The 27,519-nt window shown below is 41.9% G+C and overlaps 1 protein-coding gene across 2 annotated transcripts in view; it reads right to left on the bottom strand.

Moving 5' to 3' along the window:
* Positions 1-5,172, bottom strand: part of SCN8A (sodium voltage-gated channel alpha subunit 8) — a 118,293-nt gene extending 113,121 nt beyond the window's left edge. For both annotated transcript variants that reach the window (XM_049625488.1, XM_049625487.1), the window contains exon 1: positions 4,848-5,172. In XM_049625488.1, coding sequence (XP_049481445.1) covers positions 4,848-5,123 — 276 coding nt within the window. In that variant the 5' untranslated portion in view covers positions 5,124-5,172. The remainder of the gene's footprint in view (positions 1-4,847) is intronic.
* Positions 5,173-27,519: the final 22,347 nt, after the last annotated feature.

The raw sequence follows: 27,519 nt of genomic DNA, 5'->3' as shown, positions 1-27,519 counted from the left end.
GAATGGCCTGCCTCCCACTGGTGCATAAGCATTTGCCTCCCTTTGGTCTGGTGAATAAAATAACAGAAACACCATTTTGGTGTTTTTTAATATTGTTGCAAAATGGCTTTTTTGAGCAAAATAAAGTTTGAAAACATGCAGTTTTTATTTAGAATGGAAGGGTGCATCTAGCCTTATTGTGCGAGAGCAGGCAATGCAACACTTCATTAGCAAAATTTCAAACCACACCTAATGGATGTAAACTCTCCTTTAGCGGCCTGTCTCTGCTCTCCTGGAGCTAATACAAAGGCCATCCTTCCCCTCAGAAGCACTGTACCTGTCAGGACCCATCCTGAAAAAGGTTATAAAGCCACAGGGACGATCAGGGATGTGGGTGAAAAAGCAGGTTCTTCTTCCTGTCTCTAAATTTGCCTACCTAGCTCCAGAAGGACTCAGCCAATGGAGTGGAGTATCGATGAATAAAACATGAGAAAAGCAGAGACCTCGAAACGTGTTGTAATAAACTGAGAGTTAGGAGGCATGGGTTTTAGTTTTGACTCTACCACCAACACGGTGCTGGCTTTTGACAAGAACTTTACCCCATTAAATTTATAAGAGGAGGATGATGAACCAGCCTATATCTAAGGCTACAATATTCTAATTTTCTATGATTCTGGGTAGACTCCAATTTGCAGGAAAAGAGACAGGAAGAGTTGAAGGTACACTGAACTCTGAGAAACAACATGTAATTTAATGCAATAGGAACGAGCCCTATTTAAAGGCACATCAGTCCATCCTATAATTTCGATTTTTGTTTACATTTATATTTCTTTTAAGAGGATATGCCCACTGAACAGAAAAGGACACACAGAGCAATTACCAATTTTAAGAAATGGGAAAAGGAGTAGGAGTCAACTCTGAAGGCCTTTTTCAACTTAATCCATAGACTTTCTTGCTGCCCCACTTAAGATGGTTATTGGAATATATGTGGCCATTTGAAATTCACTAAGTTATTATTAAGAACTGGAGAGAGGCGTCAGGGTGGCTCAGTCGGTTAAGCGTCCGACTCTTGATTTCGGCTCGGGCTCACGTTCATGACGTGGAGCCCCATGTCGGGCTCTGTGCTGGCCGTGAAGTCTGCTTAAGATGCTCTCTCTCCCTCTGCCCCTCCCCTGCTCACTTGTGTGCTTCTCTCTCTCTCTCTCTAAAAAAAAAAAAAAAAAAAAAAAGAAAGACTTCAACAGGCTTAAGAAAATAGAAAGAAAACCAAGAACAAAGACATTTTGGCGAGTTCAAGCTTCTTAGAGTACCTATTTGGTTTTGAATATACATATATAAAGAAACTCGGGAACATCCTACTAAAACAGTGGTCACCTGTTCAGGGAGACAGAAGTGAGCAGATGAGAGAGAAATGTAAAGGGGAGACTTTTTACCAAATAACTTTAATTGACTTTTTAACCATGTAGGTAAATAACTTATTTTTATTTAAAAATCAAATAAATAAATATAAACATCCCCGAAATTCTATTTTTTGCAAGCAACTGCTGAAAAACAAGAAAGCCAAACAAAGGAGACATTAGAACAAAGTCCCAAGAGGCAAAGAAAATGTTGTAACACTGGGAGGTCTGAGGAAACCCAAAGAGAGAATCATCTAGACTGTTTTCAGGGACCAGCTGGGAAAGTCAGTGAAATACAACATGCACAACCCTGTTGAGGGCCTGAAGTAGCTTATGATAGCTCAAACCAGCACCAGCTGGTACAAGAGTGTCTTAAAAAATACGACACACAGGTTTATGTCCCCGTGTCCCTGGAAGAGTGTGAAATCCGCAAGGGGATAAAAATGAGAACTCTACGAATGGGGAAGTAGTTTTCCTTCACCCTCTAAAACAGAGGGAAGGAAATGAGACACCGGTGTCAATGAGAGCCATAAAAGTGATTAATTAGGTAGAAAAGGAGACCTATGAGGAAACGGGAAAGAAATCCACTTTTATCACTTAGCAAAGAAATTCTATTTGGGAAGAATTATTTAAGGCAGCCCATGAAGCACAAACATAAGGGAATGTCCTCTTAAAGTCATTTCTACTCTCAGGATTTTTTGATTTGTGGGTTAGTTCCCAGTGTGCTTCCTTGTAGAGGAGACCTTGCTAATTTGGCCTAGTGAAAGGCCTAGTTAGTAAGAAGTATTAGTAATGCCAGGGAAGACCTGCAAATAAACTTGAGCCAGCACATTATTAATCAACTAAAAAATCCCTCGCTTTGGGGCGCCTGGCTGGCGCAGTCGGTAGAGCACGCGACTCTTGATCTTGGGGTTGTAAGTTTGAGCCCCTTGTTGGGTATGGAGAATACTTAAAAATAAAATCTTAAACAAAAACATCCCTTGCTTATAAGGACTATTAATACTTCCAAAGTGCTACTAATGTTCTTTCTTGTCACAAGTGTTAGTTTGTTTGCTTCATAACAATCATTAAGCTATGCATTTATGTTTTATGAACTTTTCTGCATGCCAGTATATTTCACAATAAAAAAAATGATCACCAAAAAAAAAAAAAAAATACAATTAAAGTTATCCTTTCCACAAACTATATACCCTTGTGGGGAGGCCAAAGGCTGAAGTCATCCTGTCTATCATGAAGAACCAGTCTCCTAATGGAGCTCCACCAACATTCCTACCCAAGGAATGACACCCATCAGGGCCAGAGATCTGCCCTCTCTGAGGCCTCACTCCCAATCCAGGGTCACTGAAATCTGAGGCATTAGGAGAAAAGAGGCTACCTATAGGGCAGACACCAGGGGAAAAGGCATGCAAAGGAAAACTGGGCCCTGTTGATGTGTATTCTTCATCTATTAAGTCGGGTTTAAGGAAAGGAGACTGAATCTGCATTTGAGTTGGAAAGATAAACAGTTCAAATAAAAGCAAAACAGTTCTGGCTGCCTGAAAGGCCAGGGTCCAAAGGGCTTTACATATCTACTTATTGCAGTAAGAGTACTTTCTGAAAAAGTCACACCATTGGCCAACTCACCTAAATAGGCACAACCTAAACCCTGTGATTTGTCATTGCTTTGTACCTCCACTAAGATCATGGATGCAAGGATAGGAAAGTGTAAGAAGACATTTCTAAAAATATTTCAAAAATTTACAATGGGATGAAATGTTCTTCTAAAAATAGCCCAAGATTCCACGTTCCCTTGTTCACTAACCCAGAAAGTTAAAGCCTGCCTCCTCCCTCACCCATCTACCCCACTCGGCAAAGGCCCATATTACAAAGCCAGACTTTAAAGAAGGGAAGAGTAACTGAGCAAATCAATGAAAGTTTATGAAAACTACTCAGCTCCAGAACTTGAGATGTGAAGAAGTCCTTAGAAAGTCTGTCCAACTTCTCAGTTCTAGATGAGAAAATTTAGGCCCAAAGAGGTGACACATCTTGCTAAAAGGACATGAACTAGTTTTGGGAAGTTGTTTTATTTGTAACTTGCTTTTCCCATAAACTATTTGAGGCATCTTGAACAATACACATATGAGAAAAGAGAAATATAGATCAGAAACATGGTGCATTATGGTAGAGTCAGGATTTCTTACTTCTGGTTGACTGTTATTCACATCACTTCATGCTTCGTTTCTTAAACTTTCTATATTTCCCAGTGGAGGATACAGGCCACTGTTGGCACTTATATCCTGAGTTGCAAGAGAAGTGAGTGAAGGACCATCTTGTGTAGACAACGTCGTAACTGCCTTTGCCATCCTGAGCCAAAAACGCCTTCACAACTACAGCTGGGTCAAGAGATCAACTGGTCTCATCTTACTTCTGTCTCGTTATTAAGCCAAGAAACTAAAATTTCTTCCAAATTATGAGCCTGAAGGACAATTTAGTTAAGGGAAGCTTATGGGGCAGTTTTGTTAATATAGATAGTTGAGTTAAGCTTTATATTTGTGAATATGTTATCACACACAGCCTTTTCTCCCCTCATCTGGAAACACCTCTCAATCTAATTCTTTAAATGACCTTTGTCAAATGGGGGATCCCTAGAATGGTGTTTGGCGTCAGTCTTCAGTAGGCAATGGCTAAGTAGTTGGCTGGCGGATTAGCCAGGGGGCTTTGCTTCTCCACCTGTTGCCTTGCTGCAAAAGAGAATCATGAGAAAGAAGCCCACGGTTGGGTCAAATGTTTGTTAGAGGAGTTTGAAACTCTTGGCCAAATGAAGACAAGTATTTATTTCACTTGTGCTTCTTACGAGCAAGAGTAACAGAACGGACTCTAATGTAAGAATGAGTGTTGGCTCAAGCCGGACAACTGAATAACAAGGCCAAAGACCTGGTCTCCTCACGGGCCCAGTTTGGTTTACCCTCTACTATTCCTGTCCCCAGCAGCTAAGATCTAATGTCACCAAGGGACAGAGGAAGTTCCGATAGAGTAAAAAATCCATCATCTCCTTCAAAACAGTAGGCTTTGCTGATGTTGTAACAGTTACATTATCTTTATATGTAAAGATGGAATTCTGAGTGGGTGTGGGAGACAGATTCTACCTGGCTGCATCATCTCTCGGTACGCCATCTTTCTTGGACTCTATTAAATAGTCCCGTTTCATTTATGTTCTCTTTTGTTTTTGTTTTCGAATCTGTTTTCATCTTTTTCTGATCTGGCCTGGAGCCAAAAACTGAAGCCTTATTAACAGACTCGAGGAGCGTCAAGGCCCACAAATGAGCCTGCGCAGCAATTACACTGAAAAACAAACCCCATCAACCAGAAGCGAAACAAAGGATTAACTACTTATCCAAACTCTGGCAAAGGGACAGTTCTTCCTCCCCCGTCTCCCCTAAGCCTGTTAGGAAAGGGGTGTCTGAAGCCGCACTGCCGTCTCCTCCAACTCACTTTCTGCGTCAAATAGTATGGGTCAAAGTCCTCCAGGGGAACTGCAACCAGGCCTTGCGGGATGTCCCCATAGATGAAAGGCAAACTCTTCCCCGCTTCCAGGTCACTGTTCGGCTTGGGCTTGCTGTCCTCATCGTCTTCCCGATGACTGCCTTCGGCCTTTGGTGGTTTCTTGAGCTTGCTCTCGGCAATGCGCCTCTCGATGTTTGCCAGTGACTCAGGGGTGAAAGGCTTGAAACTATCAGGGCCTGGTGGTGCGAGCAGCCGCGCTGCCATCTTCTCATCCTGCAGCAGCTTCGTTAGTTATGCTGCGTCCGGGACAGGTCAGCTCTGGAAGAAACGGCAACACAGACAGCAGTAATCAATCGCTGCTCTAAAAAGAGGCCAGACCAAACCATCTCACTCTCGACCTTTATTCACAACCTCCGCAACACATAGTTTCTTCTGTGACACGGGTGTTTTGCTCTTCAGAAAATTTGTGGCGGGAATGGGCGAGATGATGCTCATAAGCCCCTCTCAGGGGAATGGTCAGCCAGGGAGATCCAAAGATGGGAGGCTCCTAAATTGCTCGTGTTTGTTACTTACATGCAACTCACTGTTTGTAAACCACACACAACTACAAACATACATCCCATACCCTCAACAGACTTCTATTCTAAACTAGTAAGGCATATTTGACATTACCCAGGGGGACGTGTCAGCTTTGGAATCCTCCTATGATGCTCAAGTCACCTTCCTGTCCTGGAAGTCTACTCCCTACAGAGATACTCTTTCTTCCAAAGACAACGCAAGGGCAAACTGTCACTCTTTCCAGATTCCGGGTTCTGAAAACACTAAACCCTTCAAAACTTTGGAGGCACAACAAAATACAGACAAAATAGCTTCCATCTGCTTTGGCTCTTCCATTTCGAGTTATTTTTCAATCCACCAAGTTGTGTAAAATCCATCTGGTACAGAAGTCCAGAAGTGCGTGCTTTGATGACCAAGATCCTGCCAGGGACAACCGGGGGCGGGGGGTGGGGGTGAGGGGAGCAATTGGTGGAGGAATCTCAGAGAACTTCCTCTGAAACAACAGCACCACACTGCCACAGGGTGAACGATGGCCGAAAGGCCTGCATGCAACCCAGAGGGGCTCAAGCCAGGAAGGACAGAAGTAAGAACAGAACAAACCAAGTTTTTCTTCTAAAAGGAAAAATGAAGTAGTGCCACACGAGAGCCAGTGATTTCTAAGCACAGGATCTGAAAAGCCCGTTTCCATGTTTACACAGAGTCCTGGGTCATTTAAAACACGACCTGACACAGGGGAATCCCTAACATCAAAAGCACTCATGCTTGGTGCCTGTCACAAAAGGACCTGAGCAGGTGAGTCTTACCACGAAGGCTTTAGGGTTGTACCGGCATCTCATCTGGTGTTCCTGGTGCTGCTTTCTCCCCTTTAGTTTTGTGAGCTCCACAAAGACAATCGGGGAACTTCTTTTAGAAAGGCTAAAGATTGTTCTCTCCCTCCTACTTAGCCCTCAGGGTCCACTTCAAGGCAAGTACCCATAAAACTCAAGGCTCCTCAAGAGGATGGTAGTAGAGTTAACTCTAAATAATTTGAGAGTGAAATACCCCAGGGCTCTTTTCATAAACACACCCGCAGAGATCCCAGATTTCTCTGGTGGTGGTGATTGCTAAGTGTTGCAAAGGCAGTGTGTAGCGTCTATATATGGGGCTGGTCAGCTCACTCCCTTACAGCATGGGACTAATGAGGCCAGAACCACAAGTCCGTCCTCACACACACCAGAGAGCCTCACACTGTGCTGAAAAAAAACCCCACTATTCCATAGACCATGGGGTCAAAGAAATCATTCTCACGTGTGAAGCACAGGTTTCCTGAGATGCAAAGGATTTTACAGATACAGTCCATTTCATTTTATAGATTAGGAACCCTGGGGTCCTAAGAGATGAGACAACTTGCTCAAAGTCACAGGGCCAGGATAGAAATCACAGCCAAAGAGCTCTGACTCTCCGGCTCCCACTTTTATTATGACCAGTGTCAGTCACCCACCCTCCTGTCCTACTCCAATCCCAGCGGGAACGGTCTGGATCATGGAGTAAATCACGCGCAAATGCCAATGGTTTTGCTGCTCTAAGACTTTATTCACAATGTTTCCCTCAAACTAGAATTCCTTTTCTCTCATTCCTTCCCTCCTCTCTATTCCTGAATTGTCTCCACACGAATTTTCCTCCTTGACTGCTATAGCTTTACCATGATCTTAGCTAACCTTTATCCACTACTTACTATGTTGCAGGCACTGTTCCAAGCACCTTACTTATATGAACTCATTTAATCTCCGGAACAACATACGAGGTAGATATCATCATTCTCCCCTTTTAATAGATGAGAAAAGAGACACAGAGACCTGCCCATAGTTACATAGCTAGAAACGGGTAAATCAGGATTCAAAACATCCTATTCATACTTGTTTGGGCTCTTAGTCATTGTTGAACTGCACCATATAAATTCCCAGAGGGCATGGAGGGTGCCTTAAACTACTTTTGTATCCCTTTCACAAAAAATGGGACTATGCTTGAAACCCATTATTAGGTTAAATACCTGGGACCTCTTGGCTCCCACGGTCACACTCATTCTCAACTCTGGTTCCTACCTGGAGGACAAATATTGCAATAGTTGCTCCCAAATGGAAAGTGTCCATCGAAAGATGAATGGATACAGAAGTTGATATATGTATATCAATTGATATACATATACATATATACAATAGTTGATATATGTATATATATATATATATGTATATTTAAACATATTCTGATATATATAATATATGTATTATATATATAATGCAATATTAGCCATAAGAAAGAATGATACCTTGCCATTTGCAATAACATGGGTGGACCCAGAGGGCTTAATGCTAAGTGAGATTAAGTCAGACAGAAAAAGGCAAATACCATATGATTTCACTCATACATAGAATCTAAAGAAACAGCAGAAACAGACCCATAGAGAACAAACTGATGGTTGCCAGAGGGGAGGAGAATGGGGGGATGGGCAAGGTGGATGAAAAGGAAGGGGAGATGCAGGCTTCCAGCTACGGAATGAATACATCATGGGGATGAAAGGCACAGCATAGGGAATATAGTCAGTGACATTGTGATAGCATCGCATGGTGAGATGGTAGCTACGCTTATGGTGAGCATATAGATTTGTCCAACCACTATGTTGTACACCTGAAACTAATGTTAACACTGCAAATCAACTATTCTTCAACTGAAAACAAATACGCAAGAAGTGACTGAAGATGCTGACAATTTCTGTGACCGCATTGCACAACCTGGGTTCTTCACCGCTCACCCTATCCAAGGCTAAGTTCTCCACCTTTCTTCCTGCCTTCTCCAACACCATGGTCCCTCAGTGATCCCAGCTCCCCCTCACATTCTCAATCTTCACTCTTCCTCTCCTACTTCTGTATCTTCTCCCTTTGTATCTCCTGCCCTGCTCTCTCTCCATTTGGTTTAAGTGATCTTCATTGTATGTTATCTTGGTTCTATCCACAACTACAGTCTCTTCTCTCGGGGCTAGCCTTCTGCAATCTCTCTGCAACACTCTTTCAGGGATCTCATCTACTCCAAATAATCTGTACCTGGGTGATTTTCAGATTTCTAGCACCAGTCCTAATTGCTCTGTTGACCCCCACAGCTGCCTGTCACCACTTCAAAATTAAAGTATATAAAACCACTCATCTCTTGACTTCCCAAACTGATTCTTTCTCCTGGCTTTCTTAATTCTGTTATGAGAACCATCGTTTTAAAGAGCAAAACAAGAGGGGCCGAGTGGCTCAGTCAGGTAAGCATCTGAGTCTTGATCTCAGCTCAGGTCACGATCTCACTGAGGGTTTGTGAAATCGAGCCCTGCGTTGGGCTCTGCGCTGACAGTGCAGACCCTGCCTGGGGTTCTCTCTCACGCATATGTCTCTGCCCCTCTTCCACTTGGTGTGCGCTTTCTTCTCTCTCAAAATAAAAAGAATAAATTAAAAAGATGTTTATAAAAACAAATCAGAAACAAACAAAAAAGAACCATCGGTTTTCCAGCCTTCTAGCACGGAATCTGTCATCTCTGCTCTGTCACCCTTTGCTGTCCTTGCCCAACCAGTCACCAGCCTTACTAATCCTTCTTTCTTCTGAGTTTCCATTTTCAACAGCATCACCATCACCCGGGTCCTAATGCAACAGCCTCACTTGTAGACCAGGCCTCAGTCCAACAGGCACATCTCTGCTTCCATTATGTCATTTCCCTCCCTCAGGCCTCAGGTTGTCAGAGGAGACAACCCACACATGCCACTCCACCGCCATTCAAGGTCTTCTACAACCTTATGCTTCTCAAACATTCTCTTCTACTGCTTCCCGCAAGAACATCTACACTGGTGACTGTTTTTTGTTTTGATTTTCTAGGGTTTTTTTAAAGGTGGAACATAATAAAGTACATAGATCTCTAGTGCACGGATTGGTTACTTTGTACAGATGTATACATCTGTGTAACCACCATGCAGCTTTAAGTAATGGAAGATTTATTCCAGCATCCCAGACAGCTCTCTTGAACTCCCTTGTCAATAACCACCATCACCACCCACACCCAGTAAAGGCTGTTCTGACATCTATCTCCATAGATTAGTTTGGCCTGTTCCTGAACTTCATGTAAATAGAATATAAAATATTCTTCAGGGTCTGCTTTCTTTCACTCAACATTATTTCTGTGTAACTTATCTTCGTTGTGTATGTACCAGTGGTTCATTCTTTTTATTGCTGGGTAGTATTCCACATATGAACACAGCATGGTTTATTTATCCATTTTACCTTGATAGACAGTTAGGTTGTTTATGGTTTTAGGCTATTATGGACAAAAGCTGCTAAGGATGTTTTTGTGCATGTCTTCTGGTGGCCATATGTGTTCATTTCTTTTTAGCGTATAAACAGGAGTAGAATGTTGGGGTCAGAAGAGGGCATGTGTTTGTCTAGCTTTGGTGATACTCTCATTAGAAATTTAGAGGGTGAGGCGCCTGGGTGGCTCAGTCGGTTAAGCGTCCAACTTCAGCTCAGGTCATGATCTCATGGTTCGTGAGTTCAAGCCCCATGTCAGGCTCTCTGCTGTCAGCACACAGCCGGCTTGGATCCTCTGTGCCCATCTCTGCCCCTCCCATGTGTGCGCTCTCTCTCTCTCTCAAAAATAAATAAACATTAAAAAAAAATCACAGTCTTCTTTATTTCCACCCATTCTAATGTGTATATATAGAGGTACTGCAGTTTCGTAAAAAATAATTTACTGAGGTGAAATTTATATAACATAAAATTAACCATTTCAGAGTGAACAACTCAGTGGCAATTAATACACTCACAGTGTAGTGCAATTACCAAGTCTATTTAGTTCCAAAACATTTCCATCAATCCAGAGTAAAACGCTTTACCCTATTAATTAGTTTCTCTTCATTTCTCTCCCTGTCCACCCCCCCCCCACCCCTTGTCCTGAGCTCCTGGCAACAGGAGCTGTCTGTCTGTGTTCTGTCTCTGTTGATCTTTTCTGGATATTCATACAAATGGGAATTATATAATAAGTAACCTTTTGGGTCTGGCTTCTTTCACTTAGCATCATGTTTTTGAAGTGCATCCACACTGTAGCATGTGTCAGGACTTCAACTCCTTTCTATGGGTGAGTAATGTTTCGTTACACGTATCATAATTTGTTTATTCATTCATCCATTGATGGACATTTGCGGTCTTCCCATTTTTTGACTATTGTGAATAGTGTGTACATATGTACTTATTTTAGTTCCTGTTTTCAACTCTTATGGGTATACACCTAGGAGTAGAATTACAGGGTCATATGGTAATGGTATATTTAATTTTTTGAGGAAATGCCAAACTTTTCCTACAGTGGCTGAGCCATTCTGCATTCTCATCAGCAATGTAAGGATCCAATTTCTCCATATCCTAGCCAGCACTTGTTATTTTCCTTTTTAAATTCTTTTCTAAATTTTTTTATTACAGCCATCTTAGTGGGTGTGAGTGGTGTCTGATTACGGGTTTTGACTTGCATTTCCCTAATGACTAAAGAGGCTGAGCATTTTTTTCATGTTTGTTGGCTCAGTGGAGTTTTAATTTGCTTTTCTCTGATGGTATTGAGCACCTTTTCATATGTTTGTTGACCATTCAGATATCCTCCTTTGTGAAATGAAGTCTTTGGCCACTTTTTTCTATTGGATCATCTGTATTTTCTCATTGATTTGTGGGAATTCTTTGGATATTTTCCATACAAGTCATTAGTCAGATATATTTCAAATGCTTTTCTCCTTTTTACTTTCTTAATGGTGTCTTTTGATCAACAGTAGTTCTTAATTTTGCTAAAATCCAACCTATCAATCTTCTCTTTCATGTTTTCTTTGTTCTGAGAAATCTTTGCCTATCCCAAGGTCATGCAGTTATTAGCCTATGTTTTCTTCTGGAAGCTTCACTGTTTCACCTTTCTTATTTAGATTTCAAATAATTTGGAATTGATTTTTTTTATATATAAGCTAGAGGTCAAGGTTCTTTTTTTTTTTTTTTTTCCTACATGGATATCTCATTGATTCAGTATCACTCAATAAAAGACTAGTCACTGGGGGGCCCGGGTGGCTTAGTTGAGCGTCCAACTCTTGGTTTCAGCTCAGGTCATGATCTCTTGAGTCCCAGGACAGGCTCTGTGCTGGCAGTGCAGAGGAGCCTGCTTGGGATTTTCTCTCTCCCTCTCTCTCTGCCCTTCCCCTGCTCACACACTCTCAAAATAAATAAACATTAAAAAAAAAAAAAAAAAAGAAAGGACTGGTCACTTATTTTCATTGACTCCTAAATATACTTTTCATTTTCTTGTTTTAAATCTCCTGAAGTCATTCTTTCCTCCTCTTCAAGGTTCTAGCTGTCCCTTAAAACCAGCTTAAATTCCTTCTGCTGAGGAAACTGTGATGCAAAAAGTAAAAATAAACTTTTTGGATTTAGAAGGAACCTTAGAGACCAGCGAGTCCAACTTTCCTTACTTTACAGATAAGAGAACTTTGCAAGAAGCAAGAAAGGCTGAGTTATCTAACTGCTAATTAGTGACAGATGTAGGGCTAGGACTCAGGTCTCTTGGCCTCCAACACAACACTCTTCTCACTATAGCACACAGTCTCCTGGGTAGCACACCTTGCCCATCAGACCACCCCAGCCTCAGCTTTCTTCGTCCTGCAGTGATGCGATGAGACAGTCAGCCCAGATGACAAAGGAACAAGAAAAGCCACGTTTAACCCTAAGAGTTCTGAAAGAGACTGAACTGGACTCAAAGTTAGGAGAAAGAGATGGTTAGGATTCCCTTCTCTTGGTCATCCAGTAGGATTAAGATCTTAAAACATTAGCTGTGGTCTGTAACTACAAATAGAAATGAATCTAAATTAAGGGGAGAGGGAGACAAAACTGGCTTTGGAGTGGTTGTGACAGGGATGAAGGAAGAGAAGTCATGCAGGAGGAGTTGCTAATGGAAACATCACAGGCAAGGGTACACAAGAAAAAATGTTAGGAGGAGGGCCAAATAGCAAATAGTATTAAACACTCGTCTGACTTGAAAGAAAAGAACGAAGTTGGGAGACTTATACTTTCTGATAGCAAAAATTACTACAAAGATACAGTTACCAAAGCAGTGTGGTACTGATGAGGGATAAAAGCAGAAAAATGTTCATCTTTAGCCCTGAAGGCTGACTTATAGCCTGCACAGTTCTGATAAGGATCACATATATGCTGGTTGCTACATTCTTAAAGGGTCTCATGACAGCCTGTAAATCTCACTGATAGCTGATACTGAACTGAACAATAAGCATCAGAGAAATCTTGTGAAAGTAGTTTTATGAGTAGAAATTTGAAGAAGACATTTATGATCTAATACTCCCTGCGTGTCCCCATCCGCTTGAGCATGAAGCGTCACAGAGCCTCGTGAGCAAAGCCTCACTGAGCAAAAGTGCAGCTCTTTCTGTCCAAGGGACTCTTGTCCCCGTGCTACTTAAACAGACTAAGTTGCACCATACAACATCGCAAGAATTCTTTCTTGGCCGTTGCAGGGGGTGATCCCGCAACAGTAGTGGCATAAGACAGACATATAGGCCAATGAAATAGACAGCCCAGAAACAAACACTTATATATATCGTCAAATGATTTTCAACAAGGGTGACAAGACCCTTCGATGAGGAAAAGGAGAGGTTTTTCAAAAAATGGTGCTGGGAAAACTAGATACCCACATGAAGAAGAATGAAGTTGGACCCTTATCTTACATCACATACAAAAATTAACTCAAAATGGATCAAATATCTAAATGTAAGAGCTAACCCTATAAAACTCTTGGCAGAAAATGTAGAGGGAAAGCTTCATGACATTGGGTTTGGCAAGGATTTCTTGCATAGGACACCACAAGCACGGCAACAACAACAAAATAGATATAATGGACTGCATCAAATAAAAACCTTTGTGCATCAAAGGGCACTCAAGAGAGTGAAAAGGCAACCCACAGAATGGAAGAAAGTATTTGCAAACCATATATCTCATAAGAGACTAATACTCAGACTTTATTAAAAAAAAAACCCTACAACTCAACAACAAAGCAACCAACCTGGTTAAAAAAACGGACAGAGCACTGGAATAGAAATTTCTGCAAAGCAGACATACAAACAGTCAATAACCACATGCAAAGATGCACAACATCACTAATCATTACAGAAATGCAAATCAAAACCACAATGAGAATGAGATACCACCTCACATTCACTAGAATGGCTGTTCTAAAACAAAACAAAACAAAACAAAACAAAACAGAAACTAACAAGAATTGGCAAGAACATAGAAAAACTGGAAACCTTGTGGAAAACAGTATGGCAGTGCCTCAAACAATTAGATATAGAATCACCACAAGATTTGGCAATTCCACTTGTAGGATTATACCCAGAGAATCGAAAGCAGGGACTCAAATAGTTTTCTTCTTTCTGTGACCCATGGTCACAGTGGCATTACTCACAATAGCCAAAAGGTGGAAGCAACCCAAATGTCCATGGATAGATGAATGGACAGAAAAGATGTGCCATATTCGTACAATAGAATATTATTCAGCCTTAAAAAGGGAGGGAATTCTGTCACATGCTACAACATGAATGAACCTTGAAGACATCATGCTAAGTGAAATAAACCAGACTCAAAAAGACAAATATTGTATGATTCCACTTATATGAGGTACCTACAGTCAAATACATAGAGACAAAGTAGAATAGTGGTTACCAGGGGCAACGGGGAGGAGGCAATGGGAAATTATGTAAATGGGTTTAGAGTTTCAGTTTGGGATGATGAAAAAGTTCTGCAGATGGATAGTGGTGATGGTCGTACAATGTAAATGTACTTAACACTGCTGAATTGTACATTTGAGGTGGTAAATTTCGTATTATATGTATTTACCACAACTTTTTATTTTTATTTTTTTTTTAAGTTTATTTATTCATTTTGAGAGAGAGAGAAAGAGAGTGCAAGCAGGGGAGGGACAGAGAGAAAGGGAGAGAGAGAGAATCCCAAGCAGGCTCCGCACTGCCAGCATAGAGCCCGACTCAGGGCTCAAACTCACAAACTGTGAGATCCTAACCTGGGCCGAAATCAAGAGTTGGACACTTAACCAACTGAGCCACCCAGGCACCCCATTACCACAACTTTAAAAAAAAAAAAAAAAGCAAATGATAATTTACTGTGCTCCCTACCATATGCCAGAAACTGTACTGATGATCAATGTAGCTCCCTGCCTTTAAGGGACCTTTAAAGTCTTCTGGGGGTGGTAGACAAGTAAACAAAGTACCATATGATAAATCCAATAAAGTAAAGCAGGTTTTTATAGACACACACAAGTGAGACCCCTAACCTAGTTTGGAGAGATGAGGGAAGGCTGTCTGGAGAAAGTGATATCTCAGCTAAAGCCTGAAGGATGGCTGGTGGAGTAGGGGGTGACAGGAAAATGGAGAAGCTTTGCAGGAAGAAGAAACAGCATGTACCAGAGACCTCAGACAAGGCAGAGCAAGTCACTTGGGTACTGCAAACAGTTCAATGTAAGCCGACTTCAGAAAATTAACAGATAAGCAGGTGCCACATCAGGAAGGCAAAGACGTTATCATGGGAAGGAGTTCTGATTTTATCCTGAAGGCAATACGGAGATGCTGAAGGTTTTTAAATGGGGAATGACTTGATCAAAGTTGCACTTCAGAAAGATTATTCCAGCTACAGTGTATAGAATGAGGTGGGCAGTGGGGAGATGGGTGGGGGAGGAGCATGATCCGAGGGAAGAAGACCACGTAGACTGCTGTAGTGATTCCGGTGAGAGACAACGGCAGCCTGAATCAGGCAGCAGCAGCAGGGAGGATACTCCACACTCCTGTCGACTACTTGAAGTGGGAAGTGAAGGAGAAGGAAAATCAAGAAAGAGGCCCAGAGTTTTGTCATGGGCAAATGGAGGGAAGGCAGTAAAATTCAGTGAGACGGGGAATAAGATGTGACGCACACCTTGGGGGTTGAGATGATGATTTGACTTTTAAAAGAGTTGAGTCTGAGTTGCTTTGGTACATCCAAATGGAGCCACACTGATAGGCAGTAGATACGCAGTTCTGAAGTTCAAGGGAAAGACTTAACCCCACGAACTAAAAGAAGAGAAGTGTGGTGGAGAACACGAGCTAGCCCCTGAGGACTGCCAGCCAGCTCTCCGCATGTTGATAATATGGTGCAGGTGGGATCAGCCAGAGGAGCACTGCAGCGCTGCACTGGGAGGAAGGTGGGCGGCTCTAACCACCCAAGAGAAAAATGCAGCCAGATGGATGGAGTTTACACTGTCCCCACTCCCTAGGCCCCTCCTTCCTCAAGTGACAACTAGATGCTAGGCTGCCAATTTTCTTTGTCACTTACAGATTTCATTTTGGGAACTCATATAACAGTTCTAGAAATTGAAATAAAAACAATTTGGTCAAACCTTCATTTTACTCATTTGAAACATAAAAAATTGCAGTCCTAACCCTCTCTTGATGGCATCAAAATCTGGCTCTCCCTCCTACAAGATCTCAACAGCCCAGGCTCACCCTGGTGACTGTCAGCACCCATGCTAACGGAGAGCGGCCTTAAGCATTCTGTCGCAATGGCTTTCCACCTCATGAGGCCACTCTGAGGTTTGTTCTTCCTAAGCCTCACACTCATCAAACTCTCCCAAAGCTGACCTATTTCTGCTTCTGATTCTCAATAATTGGTGTCTTCCTAATCCCTTTAAGACAGTCACCCTTCCGTGATTTGCATCTATGTCTTCCAGCAGATACCCTTTGAACGGTCTGTTTATAGAATATTTTGAAAGAGGCCTAATATGGATATAAACATAAAATTGACCATGATAAACACATCCAGGATTCATAAATAACTCTACCAGGAAAGGCTTGTGAAGCACTTACACTTTGAGTACTTGAATATCTTGATGTAAAAAGGCATTTAAATAAGGTCAAAACCAATTATTACCATGATTGTAAATGGATCCAAATGTTTCTCGGAGCAGGTCCCGTCAGCCCAAAATGAAGACAGGATTCCGCCATGTCTATAGATCCATACAACCATAAAGCCTACTCTTCTCTCTGCTTCTCAAGCTATGGCCCAATCAAGAGGTCATTAGACTTCACCCCTCTGGCCCTGCAGACACTACCAGTCAAAATTTTCCTCAATTTCATCACTTATCCCCTATCACCAATTTTCTTTTCTTTCCTTTTTTTTTCAAATTTAACTGGCTTTCCATGTTTCCTTTATTTCTTCCACAAGGCACAGGAGCCTTTTCCCTTTATACCCCACACACTAAACCCTTTGTAGATTGTGGTTGTTGCCCCCACATCTATTGCCATTCCCTTCACTAGTCTCCTGATTCAAGTGACAGTGCAAACAATTTTTTTCTTGTTCATGGCATTACAATTGAAATTTGCAATCGGTGGCTCTCTACTTCTTTTGGTCTCAATTCCAACATGCACGTTAGATTTTAACCTCAATTTCCTATGCCTTCCCTTCGTAGTCATACTGAGACTCTCCTCTCCACTCACTTGATCCTTCCTCCCATCCCCAGTGGTCTAAAGAAAGAGCAGATGTTGTCTTATTTTCCACTGGATTGCTTCCATGTTTTTCAGAGAACTAAACTATCGATACTTGTTAAGCATCTAGAAAAGAAACGTCACTTAAAAGGTGCTCATACTTCTAAGGAAGACCAAAACATTTGGGAAGCTGTATTTCATTCCAAGTATCTTAGGTTTCCAGTACAACTCTAGAGCCCAGATAAGAAACTCACTTTACACACTCTCCCATCAGCATTTATTGGGCCAGGTGGGAACAGGAAAAATCCTTCCATATGAAGAAATATGGTTGGGGGTGGAGGGAGAAAGTAGCTGTACACACAAAAAGATTATTATTTTTAAAAATTATGTTATTATATAACTGAGGATAAGAAATCAACACATCTTATGGTTCATGTTGTTCTTTTCCTTTACAACTGGACAGAGTTCATCAGCTCAAGTCCACTGAATATATGATTTGGGTTAGAGATTCACAGCCTCTGACCCAAAATCCAATGGTTTTAAGCTATATCTCTACTATATAATGACTATCAGCCCTACTAAAATGACAGAGAAAGTACAGGGATAAACACAGTGTCTAACAAGTAAAAGGTGCACAGTAAATATTAGTTAATACCACCTGCATCATCAGTTTAATTTTTTTCTCACTTTGTTCAATCTTCATAAAATAAATAAAAAGCCAAAACAATGTCTGAAAAATCATTGCCTAAATCTTGCTGAACAAAGATGGCATCACCGTGGAAATAAATTTTTGGTGGGCAGTCAGTGACACAAAATACTATTCATAAATGTTCATTTTTCAGTTGATACCAAAAAAATGCCAATGTGGATAATAAAAAGGTGGCTAAGGAGCATCAATATGTAGGCAAGATACTCTCTACTCCGTTATAGATTATATACAGCCAGAGGCATGCCTGCCAAGGTCAGCTGAGGGACGAAGAGGACTTCACTCTCAACAGAGAAAGAGATGGTAGAAATGCTTGAGGGACTTGGCAACAACTTTCACAAGTGAGGATGAAGGTACGGACTAGGGTAACATCGGCCTCGTAGGGGTGTTGTGCTTTTGTCTGCATATACTTTTTTGTTATACAGATTTTAGAAGTCACAGTATTTCACAGCTGGCCTTATCTTTGCCATCTTCAAAACTAGGGCATCTGAATATAATAAGGGTTATGAGGTTTCTGCTCTCCATGATTGGTTAAGACCCTCGCCCACATGCTTCTATAGCGCTTGACAATTTCCAATCATACTACTTCTGGACAGCTAACGTTACCTTTGCTATAGAGATTTTTTTTTTTTTTTTAATTATGACATCAGATCAAGACCTCTACTACACCCCCAAAAGAGAAACAATGTTAGGCCAAGAGTGAGAAACTGAGATTACAGTTTGGATATTGTCACTGACCAGCTGTATGACCCTTAATAATTCAATTCACCTATCCAAGCCTTGGTCTTATTTACAAAAGGAGGGAGGTAAGTAAGAGGGCTCATAGAGCCAGCGCTGTAGTTTGTCAACTAATTGACCTTGGGCAAATTACATAATCTTAGGGAGCCTCCAGTTCCTCATTTAAGGGTTAAATGAGATAATGCATGTGAAACAGGCCACAATAAATAAATAATGATGATCATAATACTACTGATAATTATAGTTAACACGGAGCATTTACTACATCCTCTAGGCACAGTTCTAAGAGCTTTTATACCCTTTTCATCCTTCCAACAACTCTGTGAAGTACTTATTGTTATCATTCCACATTATCTTTTTAAGTTTATTTTTTATGTTTATTTTGAGAGATGGTGAGCGAGCAGGGAAGGGGCAGAGAGAGGGAGAGAGAGAGAATCCCAAGCAGGCTCCGCACCATCAGTACAGATGCTGATGTGGGGCTCAAACCCATGTACTGTGAGATCATGACCTCATGACCTGAGCCAAAATCAAGAGTTGGGACGCTTAACCAACTGAGCCACCCAGGCGCCCCCAATCCCACATTATTGACAAGGAAACTGAAATGGAGAGGTTCAGAAACTTGCCCAAGATCACAGAGTGGGACTCAAACCCAAGCTGCTTGGCTTCAGAGTCTGTGTTCTTAACTATTTCACCATGCTACTTCTTATCAGCACTCTTCTCCCTTCACTGAACCTGTTCGAAGATCCCTTTCAGTTCTATGATTCCATAAACATAAATTAATTAGCTGCTGTAGACTCTGACAGGCTAAGCAAAGCTGGCTTCTCTGAGAGAATTACCGAGGTTCTGAACATATAGGCTTCAATCAGAAAGAACTGTGTCCTGACTCACCTAGCATCAAATAACTATATGTCGAATAAAGGAATGAACACGGAGGCTAAGAAGAGGTCTAGTGCTATTTGGTTGATCCTTGCCACAACAATGAACCAGAATTCACTCCTTCAATTAAGCACTTCTTGAGTGTCTACTATGTGGCACTGGAAAGCTTAGTACTTAGAAAACAGGTATCACAACACATTCTCCCAAGTCACTATCTGTCATTCCTGCTGTAAAGGAGATTCCTGCACCGGATGGTAGAAAGTTGGATTAAAATGTTAAAGCTTTCGCTTTCAATCATCGGAAGTCTTCTTCAAATAAAATCTCAGATGAAACATCAATAACACAGACACAAGTATCTCTGCTCTAACTGATGCAGGGAGTGGGCACAAGGTCCACCTCACTCCTCTCGGATCACCCCTGCAGAGTGCCAGGATGGCCCCAAAACCATTACTCAAAATAATGACTGGGTGTCTTTCAAATCCAGAGCTCACTGGACAACAAGCACAATGAATCTGGGACTATTCACTAATAAAGCTCACTTGATACGGACATACAAAAATGTATGAAAGTGGTTATGTGCAAAGCTGCAAAGCTGGTGTAGTAGCTATAAAGATTGGGATAATATATATTGCCAGGCACTTTATGAACACTACCTTTAATCGTCACAACAATCTAGTAATGCAAATATTGTCAGCTTCATTTTACAAATGAGGAAAGAGAAACTCAAAGGAGAAAGAAAAAGTAATTCCCAAGGTCACACAGGAAGTAGCCTCCCTCCAAAGCCCACATGCTTTCCCCAGTACCATGGTGCCTCTGACAACGACTAAGGTCAAGCACTCGCCTACTCCAAAGAGCTCTACAAACAAGAGGAAGACTTTTAACGAAACCATGAGAGTTGACGGCTTCCACGGAGCTTTGCTACTCAGGCAACACACAGGTTGCTTCACTGGCCAAAAAGGGTGACACCCAAACTGGGTCACACCGTATGGCATTCAAAAGGCACGGAGCGCCAAGGCCTTGGCTGTGGCTAAGAGGTCGGAGTAGAGGCACCACAAACATCTTGCCGAGCTCCTATGGTTTTTGCTCTTCACTTGCTGCATCAGTCACTAGTGGAGAGCAGGGCAGATCCACTACGTGGTTATCAGAAGACAGGGTGCTGACCAAACTCAGAAGCATCACTCACACTTCTTCGAGGCTGTCAGGGGAAGGGAAGATGGGCCACACAAGCAGCCACTTTGGCACTCACACATGGTGACTACAAGCAGGGAGACACAGACAAGGGGATGGCCATGGGGATAATAAAATCATCTTCCTCACACAGGGTTACCACAAGGAGCAGAAGAGAGAATATCAGGAGCTCGCGGTGTCGTACAAATGACAATACAGTAATACGCTGCAGCCTCGCTGTGAGCTGTGAGGAAATCATCGCAACAAACAAGCCAACGTGGTCAGCCATGATTAAAAACAGGATAGATCTTTCCTGAACGAGGTTTCAGACTTGTTAGGAGTCTCAGGAGACCGGGCTGACAGCGATAAACTGTCAAACAGTTGCTGAGGCTACAAACGAACGCCACCTCTTATCTGCATAGCGCTCTAACGTCTATAGAGCGCTCATCTCATCCTCACTTGTGAGATGAGATGAGCGCTCACTTTCTCATCTTTACCTCATCTCATCCTCACTTGTGAGGTTCAACGAGAAACAAATGCTAGACCCCACTTCCCGGAAAAAGGTATCCGGGGTTAGAGAGGTTAACTGACTTGCTTTGTATCCAACAGCCAGTGGCCAGGGACAAAATAGCAAATGGTCCCCTGTCCATCTTCCAAGGAGGGAGAATTTCTTTCCTGTTGAGACTAGCTATCTTCCTCGCTGCTGAACAGAACAAGGAGTAAGAAGGGAAAGGGGGAAACTACATAATAATAATGATAATGGTGGTGATGATAAAGAGGCCAGGCAGGAAAGCTCTGGGAATACAGCTGATGCGGGAGATGGGTTTCAGCTGGGGCTGGGAAGTTTGCAGACAGAACAAAAAGGAGAAAGCAGGAGACAGGACAGCGATTATATGGAGTGGCTAACGAATATCTTTTAGCAAGTCTAGTGAATTAATGTCCGATACATCCTGCTAATCTTTTTTTTTTTTTTTTTTTAATTTTTTTTTTCCCAACGTTTTTTTTTTATTTTTTTTTATTTTTGGGACAGAGAGAGACAGAGCATGAACGGGGGAGGGGCAGAGAGAGAGGGAGACACAGAATCGGAAACAGGCTCCAGGCTCCGAGCCATCAGCCCAGAGCCTGACGCGGGGCTCGAACTCACGGACCGCGAGATCGTGACCTGGCTGAAGTCGGACGCTTAACCGACTGCGCCACCCAGGCGCCCCCATCCTGCTAATCTTTAAAAAAAAATTTTTTTTTCTTTTGAGAGAGAGTGTACCTGTGCAGGGCGGGGCAGAGGGGGAAAGAGAGAATCTTAGGCTCCGTGCTCAGGGAGGAGCTGGACACAGAACTGGATCCAGCAATCCTGGGATCATGACCCAAGCCGAAAACAAGAGTTGGACGCTCAGCCAACTGAGCCACCCAGGCACCTCTTTCTTCCTGCTCATCTCTTTAAGAATCATCTGGTAAACATGCGCATTACTCATGAAGTCTTTTGGAATTGAGTGTTTTGCTTCAGTTGTTTTGCGGTTGTATGGTTTAGTTTTTTGGGTGCCTTAAGACGAATGCAGGGTAGCTTACAAAAGCAGGCAGTTACATCCGAGGGACATGGGCAAGCGGCAGGGCATGGCCTGGCACTGGGCGCTTCTTTCTGCCCCACTGCTTTTCCCCTGCGATAACACACTGCCGCTAGGCACTGTGGACACCACGTGGGCGGGGACTTCACAGAAGCATCCACGAACACGGCCCGCATGAAACATCACCTCCAAATAGAAAGCACAGCAGCTCGCCGTGTTAGGAATACTATTAGTAATGCTTTCACAACCACTTTCCAACTGGACTTTCACAACCGCCCTATGGCAGCCCCACAGAGGTGAAGTGACTTGCTTGGGGTCACAAAGACGGCACATAGCACAGTCAGGACTTAAACTCATGGTGTGGCCCTTCATCCAGTTGCGTTCTTCTGTAGTGCAACGTTTCGGGAAAAGAACGTTATAATGGGACAAGCACAGTGGTAGCAAGATGAGAAATCTATTTCTAATCTCATTTCTAATAACATTAACAAAATTTAATCTTACACTTTTCCCTGAGACGTCCCAAGTTCTATCTACTTAGAGGAGGTGGGACTAGCCAACATCCTGTAGGAGACATTAAAACAGAAAATTGTTCGTAACTGTTATGATACCCTGACTATTGTTAACCACTTCACCAACGACAAATGAACTGACTAATCCTCACAGCTGTTGGCACAACCCAGGCAGCCTCAGGGACAGTACAGTCGTTCTAAACTGGAGACGCAATCGGAAACTGAAATGAAATTTAGCTTTGATGGCCGTGGCTCCCTTCTGCTCAAAAATCTTCAGACTCTCCACTGCTTTTTGATTAAAATTTAAATCTTTAAATGAGCAGTCAGGGCCCTTTTCAGCCTATTAATAGCTATTCTCTGCTTGTAGCTTCTGCTTCACGAAACCACTCCTCGCTCCTACCGTACTTTTCCATTGCCACACCTTTGCTTGCGCTGTCCCCTCTGCCTAGAATGCTATCATGCCTAACCTTGCTGGGGACAGCGGTTCATATTCCCCCTACTCAAGACAACTTCTCCTGCCCCTCAGTATTTTATATCCCCTCCTCAAATAGTATTTTATGTGTCTGTGTTTCATTTTCCTTAATTATACGTGCCTCAAGGGCAAAGGCCATGCTTATTAACCACGGCATCCTCTCAATGCCTTGCCTGGCACTGGGCTTTGTCCACAAAGAAGAACAGAGTAGGACATGGGATAAGCGTTTGCAGCATAAATGGAAGAATGGTATTCAGCTTTTGTCTTAAGTCAGACAACAGCTATATTATAAGGCAAATTGACTTTCATACCCCTTAAATAATGCATCTAACAGTTTTGAGATCTTCACTAGTCAAGGGAACCACAGCTCAAATCAACTATTGAACTAAATTTCTGCTAATCACACCATAGTCAATGATCTCTGTGCTAAAGGTTAAGTGATAATTTGGGAATATGACTTGTGGTCAATAAAACGAAGCATCCACTCGGGCTAAAGTTACCATGCCTTCATTCAGACCACCAGGTGGAAAATGGCAACAATTTGAACTGAGTCCTCATATTAACAGGACTATGATAGGCTGAGGCATTCTACAAACTGTGTGAAAAAATGAATACTCGGGATAGTAGTTCCCTTGGAGAAAGGTAGTAAGTGATCAGGAGAGGCAGGAGGAGACTACTGGGTTGCTGGGTACACAGGTGTACTCACCAAAACTTGATCAGCATACGCCCGTGATTTCTGCATTCTTCTGTATGCATCTTGTATTTCAATAAGAAGTATTTATAAAATGAACACTGATAAAACTGGCCTATATTAAGAAATCAGACCATTTAAAGCAAGAGTTAAAAACTGCACTTAAAATCCGATAAGAGGAAGGAACAACCAATTTAACAATTTTTTAATTGTTAATTATCTCAATCCTGGGTGCGCTTTCATCATTTCCCTACTTCCTCCTTTGTTATTTTCTAGTAAGATGCTGGCATTTAAAACTCTGGCTTTTCATTTCTCTACTTAGAGATTCCAGGGAGAATTCTGAAATTCTTATTACTCAATTATTTCTCTTGTACCTATGAGCAAAAAAACCTACTTTAAAGTTTTCCATCAAATGGGTCAGTTTCCAGAAGGTCCCCCTCAGCTGTGACCTTTTCATCCATTTGTTCATTCAAGAATTATCTACCGGTGCTTTCTTCTATGTGCCGGACGCTGTGCTGGATCCCAAGGAATGATTCAATAATGAACAAAATCTCTGCATCCTATCCTGTGGAACTCACACTGCGGTAGAGACAGATGGATTACCAGCCAATTACAATGCAGGGACACAACAGCATTAAAATACCAGGTACCTTAGGTACCAAAGAGTCACATAACCCAGAATGAGGGGCGGAGGGGGATGGGGATGGGGTGGATTGTTCTACGAACATGTGAAATGGGTGACAGGGACAAGGAAAACGGAAAAGTTTAACATGAAGTTTATTTCTCTGGTTTGATTCAGCCTATCTCTAACCCCATGAGACTTTCTTCCCACTAGGAAGTGGTTAGCTTGGTAACCATGCTGTCTGTCTTAGAGAATCATTATTTGTCTTAACATGATTGTATACAATGCTAAATAGCATCCTTTGGCTTTAAAAATCCTAGCAGTTTTTTCCTCTAAACCTAATTCCTTAAAAACAAAAACTTTTTAAAGCAAAGAGAGCAGGAAAACACTCATCACATGAAAGTGTGTGAAAATTATGCAGCCAGTTAAAGTCAATGTAAAATGCTTTCAGGTCCAGACTGGAGCAAAAGCTCTGAGCAGCTGTCAGTTCCACTTTACTGTCTTATGTTGATATCCTGTGACCTCTTTTTTAAAAAATAACATCTATTGTTATTTTCCTGGTTATACAAATAATACAGATTTCATTGCAGAAAACTAGGAAAATATAAAAAACAAAAACCATCTATGAGCCTCATACCCAGAGAGCTACCGTTAAATCTTTCCTTTGCTTATAATTTTCCAAAGCTGGGGCCATACTCTTTATACATTGCTATAGATTGAATATGTCCCCCCACCCCGCCCCAATTCATTACAGAGGCTCCTGTAAAAGAGAGCCCAGAGAGCTCCCTGGCCCCTTCCACCGTGTGAGGTCACAGCGAAAAGATGGCCTTTTACCAAAGGAAGGAGACCCTCACCACACACTCATCTATGGATTTCCTAGCCTCCAAAACCGAGAAATACATGTCTATTGTCTTTAAGCCACCCAGTCTGGGGCGTTTTTATTATAGGAACCTAAATGAGATAAGACGTACATTTTGAATTCTTTTTATTACAGTTGACTCGTTTTATGAAATATTTCAGGCATTAAAAAAACATACAGATAGTAATAGAACTTTACGGATAACTTTAATCTTACCCCTTTGTATTATTTTTTTTTAACTTTATTTTTTTATTTTTTAAAATTTACATCCAAATTAGTTAGCATATAGTGAAGCAAGGATTTCAGTAGATTCCTTAAAATTCCCCTTACCCATTTAGCCCATCCCCCCTCCCACAACCCCTCCAGCAACCCTCAGTTTGTTCTCCGTATTTAAGAGTCTCTTATGTTTTGTCTCCCTCCCTGTTTTTATATTATTTTTGCTTCCCTTTCCTTATGTTCATCTGTTTTGTATCTTAAATTCCACATATGAGTGAAGTCATGATATTTGTCTTTCTCTAATTTTGTTTAGCATAATACCCTCTAGTTCCATCCATGTAGTTGCAAATGGCAAGATTTCATTCTTTTTGATTGCTAAGTAATACTCTATTGTATATATATGCCACCTCTTCTTTATCCATTCATCCGTCAATGGACATTTGGGCTCTTTCCATACTTTGGCTATTGTCAATAGTGCTGCTATAAACATGGGGGTGCATGTGTCCCTTCGAAACAGCACACCTGTATCCCATGGATAAATGCCTAGTAGTGCAATTGCTGGGTTACCCCTTTGTATTTTTATCCATACAATTCCTCTCTACCCTCCTCGAAGGCAACCACGATCCTGAATTAGGTGTTTCTCACTCTTGCACTTCTTATATTATTTTATATTATTGCCCTCTAAACAATCTATCCCTTATAATACATTGTTTTGCATGTTCTGATATTTTGTATAAATGCAAAATACTGATATTCTAAAACTTGCATGTTTCCACCTCACATTATGACACATTCCTTTTGACATATTTCCCTAATTCATGCATTTTCATGGCTTCACAGTTGTAGTTCACTGTTTGACGATATTACAACTTATCCTCCTTACTGTTGCTGAACCTTTGTTTTCAACAATTGCATGCTATTGTCAACAATGTTACCATAAACATTCTTGTCCAGGTGACCATGTGCTCAAATGAGGAAGTTCTTTTCATGTATACACCTAGGAGTTCAATTACTGGGTTCCAGAGCACAAGCATGTTTAATTTCCACACTTGAATCTTAACATTCACAAAATTTTTTTTAATGTTTATCTATTATTGAGAGACAAAGAGAGACAGAGCATGAGCATGGGAGGGGCAGAGAGAGGAGGAGACACAGAATCCGAAGCAGGCTCCAGGCTCTGAGCTGTCAGCACAGAGCCCGATGCGGGGCTCAAACTCACAAGCCACGAGATCATGACCTGGGCTGAAGTCGGATACTTCACCTACTGAGCCACCCAGGGGCCCCTTAAACATTTTAAATAATAAAGCTGAAATTATTACTACAGTTATACAGGAATACCTTCACCCATGTACCACTTCTCTACCTTGGGCCAGAGTACCATAATTAAATAAAATCAAATGATTAAGTAAATATGGAAGGCTGAGAGACAATGACCAGCAAGAAGGATCTATTAAGAAACCTACACACAGTGGCACAGAAATGATCAGACAGTAATTACACCTGACTGTCTTCTGGTTAATGTGCTATAAAGGAACTGTTGAGGCATCCTTAACTCTTGCACAGCAGGAGAGCCCTCTTCAGACTCCATTCAGTAGAAGAGACAGAGCACAAGGGAGAGAAAGACATATTCCAGGGTAATAAAGAATTGTTGGCAGGAATTTTGCAAAGCATGCTGGTGAAAGCAAACCTCTGTAGCCAAACAGCTGATGAAGATTCTTATTGAAAATCTGAACTTTCAGCAGAGGCAGACTAAGACATTGATTTTTTTAAATGGCCATTCCAGTGCAAAACAACGTGGGAGATAGGTCAGAAAATAACAGAGAAGCTTGTAAATGATAGAAGAAAGGAGTCCAGATAGAGAGGATTTCCCCTGGCCTGGAAATACCTTCAAAGTATTTCCAATGATATGTACATGTGCATATGTGCGTGTATACACATACAAGTGAAAGGCAGATGTGTCGTAGTTTGGAAAAGCCCCTGGGGATCCTGATCCATCCCTTCCCTTGGCCATCTCCCTCCCCCCAGCACCCTTTCCCACAGCCTTGGAAAACACTGCTGTAGGTACTCCATATGGACGACTGACGCCACATGTAAAACATGGTGCTTTACAAACCACTTCTACATACATC

This window comes from Panthera uncia, chromosome B4, assembly GCF_023721935.1.
Source record: "Panthera uncia isolate 11264 chromosome B4, Puncia_PCG_1.0, whole genome shotgun sequence".
In the NCBI taxonomy this organism is placed as follows: domain Eukaryota; kingdom Metazoa; phylum Chordata; class Mammalia; order Carnivora; family Felidae; genus Panthera; species Panthera uncia.
Note: the sequence above shows the minus strand (reverse complement) of the source record. Positions and strands in the feature narration are given on the sequence as shown.